The sequence below is a fragment of the Oryctolagus cuniculus genome, chromosome 13 (genome assembly GCF_964237555.1).
Source record: "Oryctolagus cuniculus chromosome 13, mOryCun1.1, whole genome shotgun sequence".
NCBI lineage: Eukaryota > Metazoa > Chordata > Mammalia > Lagomorpha > Leporidae > Oryctolagus > Oryctolagus cuniculus.
Window position 1 is genome coordinate 102,481,882 of NC_091444.1, and position 20,922 is coordinate 102,502,803.

Sequence of the window (20,922 nt, forward strand, 5' to 3'; positions counted from 1 at the left end):
TATAAATGGAGCAAGTCTGGTTCCCCTTTCTTTCTCTGCTTCCCATGTCCAGACGTAATCTGCTTGCTCCTGGGGTTGCTTATCCACCACGAGGTAATGCAGCCCAGGGACAACCTCAGGGAGCCAGCACTATGCAGCCTGGACTCCGACCCTACAGAACTGGGAGCTAAATAAACCTCTTTTCTTCATAAATGGCCTATGGTCAGGATTTCATTAGTAATGGAAAACTAAAACAGGACAAGCATAAAACAATCACGATCTCAGGGGGAAATAACCCTTGACATTATAGAATCCTTCCCACTCTTCAACGACAGTGTTTTTTTCAGAAACTGTAGCCCCCAGTCCTGTTCCCCAAAGCCTGGCAGCAGACAGACACTCACAATGGCACTCCAAAGCCATTCCCAATTTCCCTTCCCTTGCTACCTCGCGCTGCTGGGCTAGTCTCCTTGCAACCAGCGGTCACAAGACCCAGTTCTGGATAATAGGAAGTCTGTTGGGAGGTCTCTGAGAAAGGGCGCTGTTTTCCTGATAAAAGAGACTATCTCAGCTGAAACTGCCCTTTCTCCTTGCTCGAGTGAATGTGGAGAGCTGTAGTGTTAACCCTGCAAACAAGACAAATAGGACAATGAAAAGTCAACGGCTTCCCCGGCTCCAGATGACTGGAGTATCACAGAATCAGGGCCTCTCTCTAGCTGTTTTGTTACGTGAGAAAACAGCTTCTTCTTTAAGTTCATAGTTATTTTCCCTTTGCAGCTGAATGCATTCCTGATGAATATACTGAAATGACCTCACTCTACCACCAGTTTAAAACGTCATCAATGTCTGATTATTCTTTAGCTATGATATACGTACAAATATTCTTTTGCTAAGAAACTACCAGACATTAACAGTCAATTCAACAAGTGTGGCCAAAAAAAGATAATCTAGGGGCCAGTGCTGTGGCAAAGTGGGTTAATCCTCTGCCTGTGGCGCCAGCATCCCACATGGGTGCTGGTTCGAGTCCCGGCTGCTCCTCTTCTGATCCAGCTCTCTACTATGGCCTGAGAAAGCAATGGAAGATGGTCCACGTGCTTGGGCCCCTGCACCTGCATGGGAGACCCAGAAGAAGCTCCTGGCTCCTGGCTTTAAATCAACTCAGCTCTGGCCATTGTGGCCATTTGGGGAATGAACCAGTGGATGGAAGACCCTTCTCTCTGTCTCTCCCTCTCAATGTCTGTAACTTCCTCTCAAATGAATAAATAAAATCTTAAAAATATCAAGCAAACATTTCTTTAGCTACTATTTTAGATATTGTAGATGAACAATACAATTCTAGAAATAATACTGAAGACTGTAGGGCTCAAAAAGTCACACAGGATAAGGCTGGGTAGTACTAAGCTAACAATATCCAACATAGGTGATCAAGTAACATTAATTGAACTGAAATCAGTCTCTAGTGTTAAAGAACTCATAATCTCGCAGGGAAGTCGAGATCACAAACAGCTTGAATAAACATTTAATAACAGGCATGCAAAAAATATCAAAGTAAAAGTTAAACAATGGTTGATTCTAATTTTGCTTACAAGAAACAATTTAGTCAATAGAAAATAGTAAAAGAATGAAGACAAGTGTCCCTCCAAAATAAGTCAAATAAAAAATCTTATTAAAACAAACATTTAAAGAACAGTAACACTAGTGAGTGTTGTCATACCTTAATTTTCACATCAGTAAAAAATAAAAAAAGTGCTTCCAAATCATATTTACAAAGACATGCCCGAAATAATGGGCAATGTGCCTCAAAAGTACTTTATGTAGCTGTTTACTCTAGCAACACCTCACAGAAAAAATGTAATCACCACACCCTTACTAAAATAAAATGAATGACAATGATTAAAAGATAACACACAAACATAAGCTGGAAGTGAGTGACTATTTTTAGAGGTTATATCATTGTTTAAAAAAGACTCTGTAAAACAAAAAAATTATCTCTAATAGCCTATCATCAAGGGACGTCTATATCTTTCAAGTAAACGAAAAACTCAGTATCTGGACAGCTTTGTTTTAAAAATCTGGCTCTCAGCCTTGAAATGTACATTATGCAACCTTTAATTCTAAGTATCTTCAAAAACACTCCAAAGTTTCCGATTTCAATTTTACAAACGCCGAATCACATGCATTCACATCTGACTTAGGCTTCAAGGGAACAAACCAAACAGGAGTAAGTGTATCTGAACTGCAACCATACCTCAGATTTCCTAAGTGAAGGGATCCTGTTTGAGTCTGCACACAGCAGGCTGAACACCAAATTTGGTTATGAAGGACACCCTGCTGGCAGGGACAAGCCTTTGTCTGGAATTCTGGATTGTGATCTTTTCACACGGGACTGTAAGTTAAATTTTTCCTTCCTTACGCACTGGTTGCGGATACTATTCTACAGCTGTAAGGGTACAGACGGTGGTTCCCTCTTCTCTTTCAATTTCATTCTTAATCAAGAGGGCACCCACACCAAATCCTCATTGACCTGACATGGCAAATCATGTTTTGCTTTAGGCAAGGAAATGAGCAAGATGATCTGATTAGTTTTAGTCTCTTCTAGTATCAATGAACTACAGCAGCCTGTTTTTAGTTCTGCCAACCTCTATGGTACTCCATATAAGGATCAATGATATGCAAGGATACTTAATCAAATGAGCAAGTACTACTTTTATGATGCATAAATATACACATCAGTCATTTTTCTTCCTGACTTTTTTCTGGTATTTTTAGCAAGTTCACTTGAACCACATGAGCTGCTTCCTTTGTCCTCCCTGCCTTGTGGATAACAAATTTTCTAATTTAAAGCAAATATGTGAGTTATATTTGTACCATTTAAAATTTTTCATGATATTCATTTGCTTCATTTCAGTGTGATATTTTTAGCATTCACCAAACACTTAATCAAAAGATGTGATATCCTGACTTAACAGGAACAAAGCTTGGACAAAATATTAAAAACTGAAATTAGAAGAGAATCAGAAATCTTAAAAATTACTTTCTCCAGGAGCACTGATAATTCAGTAACATCATAAGCTGAAATACTTTAAATTCTGACTTAACTAGAGGACTGTACAAAATTTTCTTCAATCATGTTTACAATAATTTAGTTTTAAATGCTTCATTGCAGCAATTCTCTCCCATTTAGTCTGAATCAGGATCAGAATTCAACAAAATGAACAAAACAAACCAAGAGATGATTTTCTTAATTTCACTCCTCCTAATTGCTCTTAATTCATTTACCAGACTTCTGTGCAATTAATGTAGTTATATACAAGAAACCAGTTCCTGAAAATAATGAACTAGACATGTTGCTTTATAATTTTTAAGGTTGTAATGTATTTTTGCTTACACTTTAAAACACCAGACTAAAATGCTCACCAGTTTACCTACAGAGTCACCAACTGTTGACTACTGAATCACAAACCAATCACCTACCCATTATTTTTCATTATCATTTCAACGTACTTACAGTACTGAAGAAATTCTGAAAAACAGAATTCATACATTTACCTTTCCCAAAGGAAAACAACCTAAACTAAATGCATGGTTCCTGTGGTAATTACCTCTTCCTCTTTTAGCTCTCTTCACATTTTATGTCATATTTGAGCCATAACAGAAGGTTACCTTCTACCCCGATCTTAATACATTGTGAATCCTAAAGAACCTTAGTGATACTTGGAGATTTGTGTCAATACACACATAGAAATCGGGATCCATAAGAGAAGCTTAACACAGCGTAAAAGGAAAAAGTGGTTTGTTGAGTCAACTGTAGATGAAGCTGAGTAACCACAAACACCCTGAAGAAACTAGTGGCCTCAAGTTTTGACAACTAATCCAGGCCTTGCAAGCTTCTACTGATTCCATGTAAAATACACCACGCTAAAGGAAAAAGGATTACTGTGCCTGACTTCTCCACCTCGCATGATGTCATTTATACCAGGAGTTTTTCTAGAGGACTTGCTAACAAAGAACCGGCCTAACATCTTTACCCAGAAGTACTTGGTAGCTGTTAATGACCTAACAACTCTTCGTCTTCAAGATGTGAACTTTGCAAACCTTCAGTTTAAACCCTGAAGAACTACAGTCCTGTCTGCTGGTCAATTTTATCTTTTTTAGAATCTTTCTTTTTAAATCACACACTGATATGAAGTAAACGCTTTTTTCCTAGTCTGTTACCCCCTGTTAAAAAGCACAGTGAGATTCTGGATCTTTCTCAGCACGTTATTTGACCCCATCGAACTCAGCTAGCTCTGTTACAAGATTAACCAAAACTGATCAGCGGCAGAGGAAAACCCACTGTTTCTCTGGACAGTCTTCAATTTGCCATTTGTAACTGTTAACGTGGTAAGTCATTCATTCCAAAGGCGGCTGGGCGATCGTTTGTAGGGCGGGTAAAACCCGCCACGGAGACAGTCAGCTGCAACACCTAGCTCTGCGTTCCTACAAACCTAGTACCTTCACGGCTTGCAGCACAAAAGGGCTGGCCGGCCCCACAGGTCACTTTGCAGCTGGACTTTTCAGACCGAGAAGTCGCGATCACCAAGCCCATCCCGAGTGACCGCACGCCCAAACTTAACACGCACCAAACCCGCTCCCCGCACGGCTGCTCCGGCGCCCCAGGTCGGGGAGTGTCCCCGACCGAGCCCGGGCGCCTCCCGTCTCCCAAAGCCGGGGTGGGGGCGGCCCTGGCACGCCGGCGGGGCGGCGCCGTCTCCCTGCCCTGGGTGCCCTGAACCCGCACGGCTGGGGTCACCAAGGCTCCGTCGCGGGGTCCGCACCCCCGCCACCTCCCTCTGCCCCCCGACCCGGCCGGGCCCCGGGGCTCAGGACGCGAGCTGGGGGCAGGGGTCCCTCACTCACCGCGATCAGGACCGTGTCTTCTCCCTGGAACTTGGCCACGTACTTGTCGCCGCGGTTCACCTCGGACTCGTTGAGCGGTCTGAAGCGACACATCACTTTGATGTTGCACTCGGCCGGGTCCGCCATGTTCCTGGAAGCCGGGGCCCGAGGCCGGGGGCCACTCCCCGCCGCTCAGTTCTGCAGGCAGCGGGGCGCAGCGGACGGTCTGGGGTCCCGAGGGCCGCGAGCGTCGGCAGCCGGCCGCGCCGGCACTTCCCCGGACAGGCGCGGCCGAGGAGCCGGCACTCGAAACGCCAGCGCCGGCAGCAGTCGCCCACAGGCTCACTTCCGATCCATCATGGCAGCCGCGGCCGCACCGGGGCAGAGTGTCCGCGGCTCCTCCCCGGCTGGCCTGCGCGGGCCGCGGGGGCTGCGGAGGCTTGGGAGAAGGGCGCAGGAGAGCGGCCCCGGTCTGCTTTCCTCGGGAACACCGGGCCGGGCCCACCAGGCTCCCCAATCGTCTGCCCGCTCGCCGGTGCGCCGGCAGCCGCCCGATCCCTGCTGAGGCCGCCGACGGGCGCCCGGGCGGTGGGATGGGCGGCGCGGGACCAGCACTGCGCAGGCGCGCTGAGCCCCGGCGGCCAATCAGCGCGCGCGCTGGGGGCCCGGGCTGCGCCGGGGGCGGCGCCGTCACCGCGGCGGGGTCGCGGAGTGAAGTTTTCCTGGAAGCTCCCGCGCTGCGGGGCTGCTGGACACCGGGGCCTTGCCGACCGCCGCTGAGTTCCCCAGAGCCATTTAGCTTTCTTTGGGAGACGAAGACGTTGTTGGTAACTCCTTAAAGCTGTAGCTTGTTTCAATGAAATACCGGATTCCCCGAAAGGAGGAGTTCGCTTTCATTTTGGTCTGAGGAAAAGAAAAAAAAAAAAATTCCCTGGCCCATTTTTTTTTTAAGAGCGCGTTGCCAGGAAGAAAGATTTGAAATGAAGGTGGGACTTGGCTCGCTGGTGGAAGCAGTTGCTCCCTCCTCAGAGCGGGCTGGGAGGACAGGAGTGAGACAGAAGGCAGTTTCTCCTGAGGGATGAAGTAGGCAGCTGAAGAAGGCGTAGGCCGGGGCCGGGATCATCAGGTGGCGGCGCATCCTCAGGGAACCCGAGAGCCTACCTCCCGCGAGGAAACGGATGGAACCGGTCCGTGCCAGTTCCGGAGGGGTGACTGGCCTGGAACGCAGAGCTGGCCTTAGGAGGCCTAGGGAGACTGGTGGACTACAGGTCGAAGGGGAAACCATGGCAAAGTTGCCTTCGCCCCCCGTGTGTGGAAGATGGATACCATAAAGGGTCCTCCCGTGCAAGGGGGTCTGGGTTACCACAGGGCTTTGGGGAAAGCGCAGTTTGGGTTAAAAAAAAAAAAAAAAAGTTAAATGAAGCGGCGGTTTAAGAGGCGCCATGCCAAGCAGAGCTTTGAGGGAAGGCACCAACCTGGGGTCTGAACTACAGGGGAGCAGAGGTTCTGCTTCCTTGAACACCACAGAATTAATGCGGAGAAACCGCTTTTTCCGAAGCTTTCCACCTGGCTTGGGAATCCAGGCTGCTTCCCTGTGCCTTAGATTCCTCAGGGAAGAGTGGGATGTTTTATCCTTACTGCTTTAATTTCGATAGTTTGTGATAGTCGGTGGTTCGAAAGAACAAAGCTTCTGGGTAAGAAATTGATGGAAAGGACATTGTGACTTTATGGATGTGACGTGTCCCGGAGAGAAGTACCTGTTTCCTGTCCTCACCTTGCAGTTAGCCTTCATCGTAGCTGTCGGTCCAGGCTGATGAATGAACATCACATTTTTGCTTTCTCACACTTACGACCTATTCTATGTCGTCTGATTTCCCCATCATATCTAATTGATCCTGTCGTTTTTATCTCTAGTTCCAGAAAAAGACAACTGTCTCTCCCTAAGACTAATTGTTCACTTATTCTCTGAATTGTGTCCAACTTCATCCAACACCTGGATGCTACCCACAATCACCATCTTCTTACAACATCTTTGATTTCACTTTTTTTCAGCTTTATTGAAGAAAAAAAAAAAGCAAATAAGCCTGTTCTCCCTGTCTTTAATACTTTCCTTGTTTTCAGTTCATTATTAGCCGTCTGTCAAAGATCAAGCCAATAGTGGTTTAAATGCTAAGGACAGATTTTATTTAGTAATACACCATGACATGGTGGACATCACAGAGTGTATTTACACGACTTGATGGTACAGGTTTCTCTGTACCTAGGCTACATGGCTTAGCATGTTGCTTCTGGGTTACAGACTTGTATAGACGTTACTGAACTGAATACTGCAGACAATTATAACACAATGGTATCTGTGTAGCTAAACATGGGAAAAAAGCAACATAAAAGTGTTTAAGTGTATAGAGCACTTAGCATGAATGGAGCTTGCAGGACTGGAAGTTGCTCTGGGTGAGTCAGTGAGTGAGTGGTGAGTAAGATTATGAAGATCTAGAACAGACATTGCTGTAGACTGCAAATACTACATGTTAAATTGATATTTTTAAATTTTCTTCACTAATACAGCTTCTTAGTCTTTATATATGTACTTTTAAATTTTTGATTTTTTGTATAACAAAGCAGAAACACATGTACACTGTACAAAAATTGTTTCCTCCTTTAGATCCTCTTTAGATCCTTATTTTCTGTTTTTGAAAGAGGTTTTTTTTTTTACTGTTTAAGCTTTTTTTTTTTTAAGAACTAAGATACATACTCACACCTATACAAGGTCAAGATCATCAATATCATTGTCTTCACCACCATATCCTGTCCCACTCTAATGTCTTCAGGAACAGTAACCTGCATGGAGCTGTCATCTGTTATAGCAGTGTCTCTGGGATCGCTCCTGCAGGACCTGCCTGAGAGCTACAGTTGAACTGTTTTCTTTATAAGGAGGAACACACTCTAAAATAACTGTAAAAAAATAGGGGGCCAGCGCTGTGGTGCAGTGAGTTAAAGCCCTGGCCTGTGGCACCAAGTCCAAGTCCCGGCTGCTCCATTTCCAATCCAGTTCCCTGCTGTTATGCCAGGGAAAGCAGCAGAGGATGGTCCAAGTTGTTGGGCCCCCCTGCACCCACGTGGAACTCCCCAGGATGGCTCCTGGCTTCAGATGGCCCAGCTCCAGCCACTGCGGCCATTTGGGGAGTGAACCAGCAGATGGAAGAGCTCGCTCGCTCTCTCTCTGCCTCTGCCTCTCTGTAACTCTTTCTTTCAAATAAATAAAATAAATCTTAAAGAAAAGTATAGTAAATAATAACCCAGTAAGACAGTAGCTTGCCATCATTCCAAGTGTTATGTACTATACATTACTGTGCTGCACTTCTAAGACTGGCAGCACAGTAAGTTTGTTTTTACCAGCATCACCACAAATATGTGAGTGATATATTGTGGTATTACATTTTTATATCTATGACACTACTATGTGATAGAAGGCTATCAGTTCCATTATAATCTTATGGGACCACTGTCATAAATGTGGTCTGTGCCTGACAGAAATACTCTTATGCAGCACCCGACTATTATAGTTGGAGGGGATCTAAGAACTTAAGTGCTGTTTATAACATTATCACTGTGAGAAAATCTGTATATTTCATGTGGAATGATTTTTTACAAGATTATTTATTTGAAAGGCAGTGTTACAGAGAGGCAAAGAGAAAGAGAAGTCTTCCATCCACTGGTTCACTCACTCCCCAGATGGCTGCAACAGCCAGAGCTGCACCAATCCGAAGCCAGGAGCCAGGAGCTTTTTCCAGGTCTCACACGCGATGCAGGGGCCCAAAGACTTGGGCCATCTTTTACTGCTTTCCCAGGACATAGAGGAGAGCTGGATCTGAAGAGGAGCAGCTGGGACATGAACCAGATGGGATGCTGATGCCGTGGGCAGAGGCTTAGCCTACTACACCACAGCACCAGCCCTGTTTCTTTCCATTTTTACTTCCTCTTCCTAGTCCAGGGCTTCACTACTTCATGGCTATGACAGCTCTTCATTACTTCATTACTACAACTGCTCTCAGCTTCTTTCCTGTTTAATCATCCAGTAAATATTGGTTGAATTCCCACTGCAGGCCAGATACTGAGATAGGTGCAGGTAGAACAATGGTGAGTAACACTGAACAGTACGCCTCATATCCACTGTTTTGCAGGCCATTTTAATATTGAGTTTCCTAAAATACCGCCTTTGTTACATCACTTTATTGTCCAAGCACCTACAACAAATCCCCCTTTCCTACTCAAGTTCAAATTGTTCCATTTAAATTCCCATGCTTACCATCATGTGATTTTGCCTTAGAAGGGATTTTCCAAAAAGTTTATGGAAAATTTGTATAATAAAAAACTGCATGAATTTCAAAAAATTTCTGTGCTAACATTTATCTTTTAATTACATTATTCATGAGCTTTTTGAAGAACCTTTGTATTAAGTATTTTCTACTGCTTCACACGTACTCTCTTAACTCCTAGAAACTAGTTTTTTTTACTGTCCCCCCTTGTAATTGCTCATTACAGTCATGCTGAAATCACCCTATGTGTCTTTCTTCCTTATGCCCATCCAAATCCTCCCCATCTTTCTTTAAGTCTACCTTCAGCAAGTAGTTTTTTCAGCATAGAGTTATTTCATGAGTCTGATGGATAACCCCTACACTCTACTTAGTACTATAGTTTCTTTAGAACATTTTTTAAACATTTATTTATTTGAAGGGGGGATGAGAGAGAGAGAGACAGACAGAATCTTTCATTTGCTTGTTCACTCTCCAAATAGGCAGCAGGGAGCTAAGAACTCCCTTTGGGTCTCCCACATGGGTGACTGGGGCTTGAGCACTTGGGCTGTCTTTGGCTGCCTTCCCAAGCACATTAGCAAGGGGCTGGATCAGAAGTGGGGCATTTGGGACATGAACTGGCACCCCTATATGGGATGCCAGCACTGTAAATGGCAGCTTAACCTGCTGTATCACATGCTGGTGGTTAGAACATATTTCTTAAAACATTTTATCAGGGGCTGGCATTGTGGCACAGCAAGCCTACCACTTGGACACCCACATCCCATATTGGAGTGCTCGAATTCAAGTCGACCTCCACTTCTGATCCAGCTTCCTGCAAATGATCACACTGGGAGGCAACAGGTGATGGTTCAAGTACTTTGGTCTCTGCCATCCACATGGGAGACCTAGCTGGAGTTCTGGCTCCTGGATTCAGCCTGGCCCTGTCCCAAGGCTGTTACAGAGTAGACATTGTGGTATAGCAAGTTAAACTACTACCTGGGGCCGGTGCCACGGCTCAACAGGCTAATCCTCCGCCTTGCAGCGCCGGCACACTGGGTTCTAGTCCCGGTTGGGGCGCTGGATTCTGTCCCGGTTGCCCCTCTTCCAGGCCAACTCTCTGCTGTGGCCCAGGAGTGCAGTGGAGGATGGCCCAAGTGCTTGGGCCCTGCACCCCATGGGAGACCAGGAGAAGCACCTGGCTCCTGCCTTCGGATCAGCGCGGTCTGCCGGCTGCAGCGGCCATTGGAGGGTGAAACAATGGCAAAGGAAGACCTTTCTCTGTCTCTCTCTCTCTCTCTCTCACTGTCCACTCTGTCAAAAATAAAATAAAATAAACCACTACTTGGGATATTTGCATCTCAGATCAGAGTGCCTGGTTCAAGTCCCAACTAAACACTTTTATCTAAGTTCCTGCTAACAAACATGCCTGGGAGGCAACAGATGATGGCTGAAGTACTTGAATCTGTTACCCACGTGGGAGATCTAGATGGAATTCCTGGCTTCTGGCTTTGGCTTGGACCAGCCCTGACTGTTTCGGACATTTGGGGAATGAACCAATAGATTCAAGATAGCTCGTTCTTTCTCCTTTCCCCATCACTCTGCTTGTTGGACCCACTCCAATCTGTCTATTCTCTATGGCAACCACTTTAACTGTTTTAGCAGTTTCTTCTGGCATTTGCCTCCATGTTTCTAAATAACGTCCTTTTACTTCTGCTTCTTGCTTTACTATTACTAAATGAAATGATAGCTCCTTTACACTGCTCCTCATCTGAATAGACTCGTAATTTAATTTTCCTTATCTCCTAAGTATATTTCTATCACTATTTTTAGTTAATATAGAATATTTACATTTTAAGAAGTTATTACTCCTGGGCCAGCATTGTGGTGCAGCAGGTTAACTTGCCACTTCTATATCGGAGTGCCAGTTCAAGTCCTAGCTGTTCTGCCTGCTGTCCAGCTTCCTGCTAATGAACCTGAGGAATGAGCAGAAGATGACCCATACCTGCCTCCCACATGGGAGAGCTGGATGGAGTTCCTGGCTTCTGGCTTCAGTCTGGCCCAGCTCCAACTAATGTGGCTATTTGAGGAGTGAAACAGCAAATGGAAAATTTCTTTCTCTGTCTCCCTCTCTGTCACTCTGCATTTCAAATGAATAAATAAATCTTTTTTTTTTTTTTAAAGAAATTATTGGGGGCTGGCACAGTGACTTACTTGGTTAATCCTCCACCTGTGGCGCCGGGTTCTACTCCCAGTTGCTCCTCTTCTAGTCCAGCTCTCTGCTGTGGCCCAGGAAGGCAGTGGAGGATGGCCCAAGTGCTTGGGTCCTGCACCCGCATGGGAGACCAGGAAGAAGCACCTGGCTCCTGGCTTCGTATGGGTGCAGGGCCAGCCTTAGCGGCCGTTTGGGGCGTGTTAATAGGGTTTAATGATTGATGGATTTCACACTCTGTAATTGAGCAGGACCTAATCATTTCATTAAGGAAATCCTAAGTATTATTGTTTTATGTAAATTTTAATTTTTTAATCAACAGCTGAAATTATATGTATTTATTGTGTACAGCAAAATGTGTTGCAGTAAAATACATTTTGCAATGACTAAATCTAGTGAATTAATGTATATTATGTCACATAATTTGTGGTGAGAAAATTTACATCCACTCAGCATTTTTCAAGAATACAATATATTGTTAACTATAGTCCCCATATTTTATAATAGATCTCTTGAACATATTATTCCTATCTAAATGGAATTTTGTGTCCTCTGAACAACATCTCACCAACCTGCTCCTCACCAACTCTGGTCACTGGTATGCATTATTCTCTACTCTTATCAGATCATTTCTTTTAGATTGCACATGTGGGTGAGATTATGAGGTAATTATCTTTCTGTGCTTGTCTTATTTCACTTAACATAATGCTCTCCAGGTTCATCCAAGTTGTTGCAAATGACAGCATTTACTTTTTTATGGCTGAATGGTATTCCACTGTACATGTTTACTAATTTTGTTTATTCATCTGACGATGGGTAGTTGGGTTAATTCCATATCTTGACTGTTGTGAAAAGTGCTGCAGTAAACATGGGAGTACAGATATTGCTGACACACTGATTTCATTTCCTTTGGGTATATACCTAGTAGTGGGCTCACTGGATCATATGATAGTCCCAGTTTTAATGTTTTGAAGAAACATCACACTGTTTTCCATAGTGGCTGTACTAATTTACATTCTCACCAACAGTGTATGAAAATCCCATTTCCCCACCCTTTTCTCTACTTCCTTACCCACACTTGTTATCATTTGTCTTTTTTGATCATGTCTGTTCTAACATATGAGGTGATATCTCATGGTTTTAATTTGCCATTTCCTGATTATTAGTGATGTTGAGCATTTTTAATGTGCCTGTATGTCTTCTTTTGAGAAATGTCTATTTGCCCATTTTTAAGTTTTATATATATATATATATATTTAAAATTTATTTATTTATTTGAAAGGCAGGGTTGGGGCCGGCGCCGTGGCACAGCAGGTTAACGCCCTGGCCTGAAGCGCTGGCATCCCATATGGGCACCGGTTTGAGACCCAGCTGTTCTACTTCCTCCTGGTCTAGCAGTGGAGGATGGTCCAAGTCCTTGGGCCCCTGCACCCGTGTGGGAGACCCGGAGGAGGCTCCTGGCTCCTGGCTTCAGATCAGCGCAGCTCTGGCTGTTGCAGCCATCTGGGGAGTGAACCATCGGATGGAAGACTGCTTTCTCTCTCTCTCTATCGCTCTCTCTGCCTCTCCTCTCTCTGTGTAACTCTGACTTTCAAATAAATAAATAAATCTTTTTTTTTTTTTTTTTAAAGCAGAGTTATAGAGGCAGAGGCAGAGAGAGGACTTCCATCCACTGGTTCACTCACCAAATGGCCACAATGGCCAGAGCTGTGCTGATCCAAAGCCAGGAGCCTGGAGCTTTTCGAGGTATCCCATGTAGGTGCAGGGGCCCAAGGACTTGGGCCGTCTTCTGCTTTCCCAGGACATAGCAGGGAGCTAGACTGGAAGTGGACTCGAAGAGGTGCTCATATGAGATGCCAGCACTGCAGGCGGCGGCTTTACTCCCTATGCCACGGTGCTGGATCCCCATTTTTAAGTTGAATTATTCTCTGTTATTGAGTTATTTGGTTTCCTTATATATTTTGGATATTTACCTTTTATCAGATGTGTAATTTACAAATATTTTCTCCCTTCTGTAAGTTGTCTCCTCACTCTGGATTGCTTTATTGTACAATAGTTTTTTAGTTTGATATAATTGCATTTATCTATTTTTGCTTTTATTATCTCTACTTTTGGGGTCACATGTTAAAAAAAAATCATTCCCTAGACCAATATCATGGATCTTTTTCCTTATGTTTTCTTCTTGTAGTTTCATGGTTTTGGGTCTTACATTTAAAATGTTAATCCATTTTTATTTTTTGTATATGGTATGAGTTAGGGTCTAATTTCATTTTTTTGCATGTGTGTACCAGTTTTCCCCAGCACTATTTATTGAAGAGACTGACCTTTCCCCATTAAGTGGTTTTGGCCTCTTTGTTAAAAGTCAATTGGCTGTAAATACATGGATATGTTTCTGAGCTTTCCATTCTATCGTTGGCCTGTTTTTATGGCAATACAAAGCTGATGTGGTTACTATATCTTTGAAGACAGTTATTGTGATGCCTCCAGCTTTGCTTTTTTGCTCATGACAGCTTTGGCTATTTGGGGTCTTTTATTGTCCCACATGAATTGTGGGGTGGTCTTTTGTTTTTCTATGAAGAATGTCATTGGTATTTTGATAAGGATTGCATTGAATTCGTAGGTCACTTTGGATAGTGAGGATCTAAATATCATCTAAATGACATTTCTGTTGGACTGGTTAGTTTTCCCAGAGAGAAGTTTTTTATTTCTTGCAAGGTTAATATAAGTCTGGATGCCATTTTCCTTTAGGTGAGTGGGATTAGGCAATCTCAAAATTCAGTTTGTAGCCTTTATTGTTCTGTTTTTGGTAAGAGAGTTCTCCCCTCTCTTTAGCTGTGTCTGATGTCTCTGAATGGACAGCCTCTGTGGTTCAGCTTTTCCAAAGCCTGAGCTTTCTTCTCCTGTGCTGGGGGAGGAGGCAATCTGCACTTTTGGTTGGGGCATTTCACTTTACAGCTCTTTATGAACTTTTAAATAAACCTTTCTAATTTCAGTTTTGCCCTGCACCTCCACCTCCTAGCATCTTTTTCCTGAGGTTCTATGGTGTTCTATGTATAGAATAGACCTTCCTTCTTGATCTTTGGCCTTGCAAGCTGAGATTTGAGCCTTCTCCAGGCCATCTAGGTAGTTACACATTTCTAACATTTTACTGAAATTCTGTTTGGTAGTAGTCTTTTTCCAAGTTTCATTACACTTGTGATTTTAGGACTTTTGTATTTCTTTACTGTTATTTCATGGAGCTTCACAGAGGGTCAAGGATAAATCTGAAAATGCAATGTATGATATTTAGTTGATGAAGTTTATGTCTTAGTTTTTTTTTTTAATTAAAAGGGTTTTTAAAATGTATTTGAAAGGCAGAGTGACAGAGAGAGGGACACACACACACACACAGAGAACCATTCATTGGTTCACTCCCCAAGTGCCTGTAACAGCCAGGACTGCTCTAGGCCAAATCCAGGAGCCTGGAACTCAGTATGTGTCTCCCACATGGTTGGCAGAAACCCAAAGTACTTGGGCCTTCATCTGCTGCTGCCTCCTAGGCACATCCGCAAGAAGTTGGATCAGAAGCATAGACAGGACTGTGACCCCAGACATTTCAATATGGGATGCGTGCATCCCAGGTGTGACTTAACCCTCTGTAGCACAATGCCTGCCCCTTTGGATTAGTCTTCAGTTGTATAAATATGTTACCAGCTCCATAATGTAATAAGCTCCTTGAGGGCAGTAACTGTGGCTCATTATCTTCAACAATGTTTATAGTATTCAGGATCTTATAAGTGCTAATAAATCCTCTGTACTGATTGAAATTAGAATTCAAGAAGCCTATTAATTACCAGATGCAATTCATGAGGTGGAAGGATATAAATGTGACTAGCTTCCCATTGAGGAAGTCCTGGTCTAGTAGGGGAGTTAGAAAAAGCATAAATCAGGGTCCAGCGCTGTGGAGCAGTAGGTTAATCCTCTGCCTGCGGTGCCGGCATCCCATATGGGCGCCGGTTCTAGTTCTGGCTGCTCCTCTTCCCATCCAGCTCTCTGCTGTGGCCTGTGAAAGCAGTAGAGGATGGCCCAAGTCCTTGGGCCCCTGCACCCATGTGGGAGACCTGGAAAAAGTTCCTGGCTCCTGGCTTCAGATCGGCACAGCTCCGGCTGTGGCTGCCATTTGGGGAGTGAACTAGCGGACAGAAGACCTTTCTCTCTGTCTCTACCTCTCACTGTCTGTAACTCTACCTCTCAAGTAAAGAAATAAAAAAAAGAAAAGAAAAAGCGTAAATCACAGAGGTAGGTTTTGTAGAAGCAGTACCATGAGAACACAAAGAATGGGTATTTTTGTGGAACCTTCCAGGTAATTTGGAATGGAAATCACAGCTGATAGTCAAGATCTTTCACAAAATCTGCCTTTCATTTGAGGGTTTAGCCTGGAAGTATTGTGGTTTCACCAGATATTGAAGCTTTTCTAATGTCTTTGTTTTTAAGATTTATTTTATTTATTTGAAAGGCAGAGTTACAGAGAGAAAGAGAGAGAGGAAAAGACAAACACACAGAGGTCTTCCAATGCTGGTTCACTCCTCACATGGTTGCAACAGCTGGGGCTGGGCCAGGCAGTAGTCAGGAGCCAGGAGCTTCTTCTGGGTCTCCCCTGTGGGAGGTGCACCAGCTCCGTTCTATGGAAGGCAGTTCCCAGGAAGGCCAGGAGCCACAACCAGCCTCAGCCATAAATGGAGGATTTGAGAGCTTGGGTGACCCATCACAGCCTCCACCACACCAATGTTGCTTGACACTTAGGAAGTCTTAATATTTATTTCTTCAGAGACTTGATTTTTCATAGAATAAGGACTGTCAGTCTATGCCCTCCCATCAGCTGCTTCTTTCTTTATTGAAAACTGAACAAAACCAAAGCCAAGTGGCTAAATAGCTTAATTGAAAGGCAGACAATTTGCAATTCATTTTCAGCAAACACCTTCCTGGAGTCAGGTACTTCTGGGTTTCCCAACTGGTAGGAATAGTAAGCTCTTTGTGTTTCTTAATGTTGAAGAACCTTTGGAACCTTGAACCTTGATTATCACCACTGCCCACCTCCCTTTCAGTTCTGTTTATTCCTGTTGCTCCTCAAGGTGAGGAATCAGGACAAAGTCTATTTAGTGGGCTAATGAAGTTTCTTCTCATTTTGGAGACCCTGAAGTGTGATATGGAAGGATAGTCTGATATTTCATCATAGGCATCTTAGAGGTTGTAGACAGGATTAAGATAGAAGACTTTAAATCAAGAAGGCAAAGTTTCTGTCATCATAATCATAATCATGTTGTAACGAGTCTATTCTAGTTAATCCTTAAGCAAGAGTAGGCTTACTTAATCGGAACAACTGCAGCCTCACTCCTGGGTTTCAGCTGTATAAATATTAAAAGAGCCATTACGTGATTACTATGGGAGAGATGTAACATAGTCACCTCTTATTCCTGGGGGATACATTCCAAGACCCCTAATGGATGCCTGAAACTGTGAATAGTATCCAGTGCTGTGAACTATGCTTTTTCTTTACATGCATACAGTATAGTGTGGATACATGGACAGAGATGATTCACATCCCAGGAGAGACAGATTTCATCATGCTACTAAGAATGGAGCACGATTTAGAACTTATGAATTATTTCTGGAATTTTCCGTTTAAAATTTTCATACCGTGGTTGACAACAGGCAACTGAAACTGCAAAAAACAAAACTGTAGAAAAATGGGATTGTTGTGTAAGAACACTATTTATAAAATTTCTGGTTTTTTTCAAAATCCTGGAATTGTAAATTTATCAGTTATGAGTGGTAATTGAATATTGCTGGCAGTAAAATTGTTTTATAATAGCTTGCTGGGTAGATGAACCTATTCAGCATCAGACCATTTTATTCACAATATTAACATAGAGGTGACTGATGTTTCCGAACGTGATTTGTCCTTAGCACAACTGCAGTTGGTAGTTCTGATGTTCATGAGGTTAAGGAGCTTTTAGGTAGGAGGATTCTATGTCATTAGTAAATTTTTTTAAAGATTTATGTATGTATGTATGTATGTATGTATGTATTTATGAGGCAGAGTTACAGACAGAGAGATGGAGAGACGCAGAGAGAGAGAGAGGTCTTCCATCCACTGGTTCACTCTCTAAATGGCCACAATGGCTGGAGTTGGGCCTATCAGGAGCCAAGAGCTTCCTCTGGGTCTCCCACGTGGGTTCAGGGGCCCAAGCACTTGGCCGTCTTCCATTGCTTTCCCAGTTAGCAGAGAGCTGGAGCAGGAGAGGAGCAGCCAAGGCCCAAGTACCAGTGCCCATATGGGATGCCAGCACCACAGCACCAATCCCCTTAGTAAATCTTTTGTGGACAGCTCTGCATCTCTTTTTTTTTTTTTTTTTTTTTTTAACAGGCAGAATGGACAGTGAGAGAGAGAGAAAGGTCTTCCTTTGCCGTTGTTTCACCCTCCAATGGCCGCCGTGGCCGGCACACTGCGCTGATCCAAAGGCAGGAGCCAGGTGCTTCTCCTGGTCTCCCATGGGGTGCAGGGCCCAAGCACTTGGGCCATCCTCCACTGCACTCCCGGGCCATAGCAGAGAGCTGGCCTGGAAGAGGGGCAACCGGGACTAGAACCCGGTATGCCAGTGCCGCAAGGCGGAGGATTAGCCTAGTGAGCCGCGGCGCCGACCCAGCTCCGCAATCATTTATTTTTCCTGCAGGGTATTGGATTTGCATATTGAAATAAAGGCAAGTGTTTCTATGATACACATAAGATTTATCCAAGCAAGGACAAAATAGGCTGTGTGTGTGTGTGTGTGTGTTTATAAAACACATGTGTTTCATATTTACTGGTCTACATCAAACACAGTATGTATAATACATAGTAAAACACAGAATATATTCCAGATTTCTGCTTTACCTTATTCTAGAGGGAAAAGATCTGTAGAGCTCTTTATTTTATCCCTTTGACTCTCAAGATTTAGACAACTTAAAGGAATGTTCAATTATACTGTCATATAATTAAATTGCAACCCCCAATGTTTATTATAAGATGGAACAAAACACATTTTGATGTGGCAGTCAAAGTTAAAGCTGTTAATGTACCCATCATTCAAATACTGCTTTTCATTTCATCATTGGTGTGCTGAGAATAAGCACATGACTTACCAGAATCAAAGTGCAATGCGTGTCCTGACTACAAAATCTTCAAATCAATATGTGAAAGTAGTTCAAAGTATCTTTTGCCAAATTTGACTCATGGTGAAATAACTTGCTTTCCTTTTTCAGGGCAATAAGGAAAATATATGTAAGATCTGGTTCAACTCACAGAATTCTTTGCTGTTTTTAGCACATACTTACACACATAATTGCATTATAAGAGGGTACTTCAAAAAGTTCATGGAAAATGGAATGAAAAGTTAAGTTTATTGTGGTATAAAAAATTTTGAAACCCATGCATAGTTTTTTCATAGTAGGCATTTTCCACGAAAATTTTGAAGACTCTTTGTATAATCTGTAACTTGGGGTCAATTATTTATTCCTACATCATTATTTCTCTCCCCTTTCCAAATCCTGCTCCCCCTATCCCATTCTTTATAGCCTTGGGAAGTACAGTCACAAATTTGTCCCTGCAAGTCCAAGTTTATAAGCAACTCTGTCAGTCACTGCATAAAATCTAGAACAAACTCCTAGCACTCACCGTCAGCTTTGCTTATCAGCAATTAATAGCCGCTGTGACAGTTGCTTTGGTTCAACTGACAAGGAGCAGGGAGGCAGTGGATTCAGGTGTAGTTGCTTGGCTCTTCCCTCCAATGCTTGGCAACAGCACGGATCACAGGACTGGCATAGTCCACAGCAGCTCTTCTAGGACTGAGGTCTTCATTCCCATGTTCTTCGTTCAACAAATATTTGTCAACCATCCAGTAAGCACCAGGCTGTGGGTTATAGTAGGGGAAAAAATAGACCTAGACCCTGCCCACATGGAACCTACGATTCAGTGAAATTAATTTTTTAAAGCTAATTTATTTTTAAAGCAGAGCAACAGAGAGAGAGAGAGAGAGAGAGAGAGAGAGAGAGAGAGAGAGAATCTTCCATTTGCTGATTCACTCCTCAGTTGGCTACAACAGCTGAGGCTGGGCCAGGCCAAAGTCAAGAGCCAGGAACTCCATCCAGGTTTCCCAAGTGAGTAGCAGGGCCCAAGTACTTGAGCAACTACCTGCTACCTGCTGCCTGCTACCTTCCAGGATGCACATTAGCAGAAAAAAGGAGGCAGGACTCGATCCTCCACACTTTTATATGGGATGCAGGCACCCAAAGCAGTGCTAAACTTACTGCACACAATGCCCACCCCAGAAATCTAATTTTTTAAATAGTGTTCCCAGCACTATTTATTAGATAATTTATCATTCCTCATTACTTTATAATGCTACTGTCATACACCAACATCACATATTTCTGGGATATCTCAGAAGATTCTACTGATCTGCTTGTATATTCCTTCATCTTATAAAATTTAAATCCTACAACAAAGTCAAAAACACTTTTTTTTAAGGGAAAGAGTTTATTGGGGGAAACTGAAAGACTGGAGGGAGGGGGCGAAGAGGCAAAAAGAGGAGAATGTACGAGAGACAGTAAGAGAGAGACAGAGACACAGAGAGAGAGATCAGGAGAGAAAGAAAGCCATGTATTCAGGTGGGGGGTGGGCAGGGAAGTAGGAGCATCGAATCCCATTAGGATCCCATTAGGATGAGGGTGGGGCTGACACCTGGTGATTGGGCCATGTGGCTACCTGCCTTCCAGCAATGGCAAAGGATCAAAAGCACTTTATAGTGATCACTTGTGTACCTAGCACCTAAATTCTACAAATAACATTTTATTCTCGGGGCTGGCATTGTGGCACAATGGGTGAAGTAGCAGCTTGTGATGTGGACATCCCATGTCAGAAGGCCAGTTCTGCTCCTGGCGCTCTGCTTCGATCCAGTTTCCTGTTAATGTGCGTGGGAAGGCAACAGAAGATGGCCCAGGTACATGTATGTCTGCCAACCACATAGAAGACCCAGAAAGATTTCTAGGCTCCTGGCTTTGGTCTGGCCCAGTCTCAGCTGTTGTGGGCATTTGGTCAGTGAACCAGCAGATGGAAGACCTCTCTCTCTCTCTCTTTCACTCTGACTTGTAAATAAACTTTTTTTTTTTAAATTTCATTTTCCTTAATCATGTATCCAGCTGGCTTTCCATCACTCTATCCATTGATCCACCTTCTGTTTGGTGCATTTCCAATTAAATTGCAGACACTGATATACTTTTCCCTAAATACAACACTCCACTTATAAAATTAGTATTATTTCCTAGTAAGTTTATAGTTTCACTCTTATCACAATTGAAGTTTTCAATTATAGAGAGTACTTCCAAATGATCGTGTAAAATGGAAGTAAGTTCATTTTGGTGCAAAAAGTGTTAAATTCATGCAAATGAGAGTCTTCATAACCTTCACATAAAATGTGTAGTATGAGAAAATTATACATGGATTTCAAAAAGGTTTTGCACCAACATAAACTTACCTTTTAGTAACAT

The 20,922-nt window shown here is 43.4% G+C and overlaps 1 protein-coding gene and 1 long non-coding RNA gene across 3 annotated transcripts in view; both read right to left on the reverse strand.

The window, feature by feature from the left end:
• Window positions 1-5,472, reverse strand: part of KIF5B (kinesin family member 5B) — a 44,183-nt gene extending 38,711 nt beyond the window's left edge. For both annotated transcript variants that reach the window (XM_051821684.2, XM_051821683.2), the window contains exon 1: window positions 4,876-5,472. In XM_051821684.2, coding sequence (XP_051677644.1) covers window positions 4,876-5,001 — 126 coding nt within the window. In that variant the 5' untranslated portion in view covers window positions 5,002-5,472. The remainder of the gene's footprint in view (window positions 1-4,875) is intronic.
• Window positions 5,473-5,578: 106 nt separating this feature from the next.
• Window positions 5,579-19,161, reverse strand: LOC138845045 (uncharacterized). Its single transcript, XR_011381731.1, has 2 exons — window positions 19,052-19,161; window positions 5,579-5,757 (listed from the first exon to the last, which is right to left on the reverse strand). It is a non-coding gene; the product is annotated as an uncharacterized lncRNA (long non-coding RNA).
• Window positions 19,162-20,922: the final 1,761 nt, after the last annotated feature.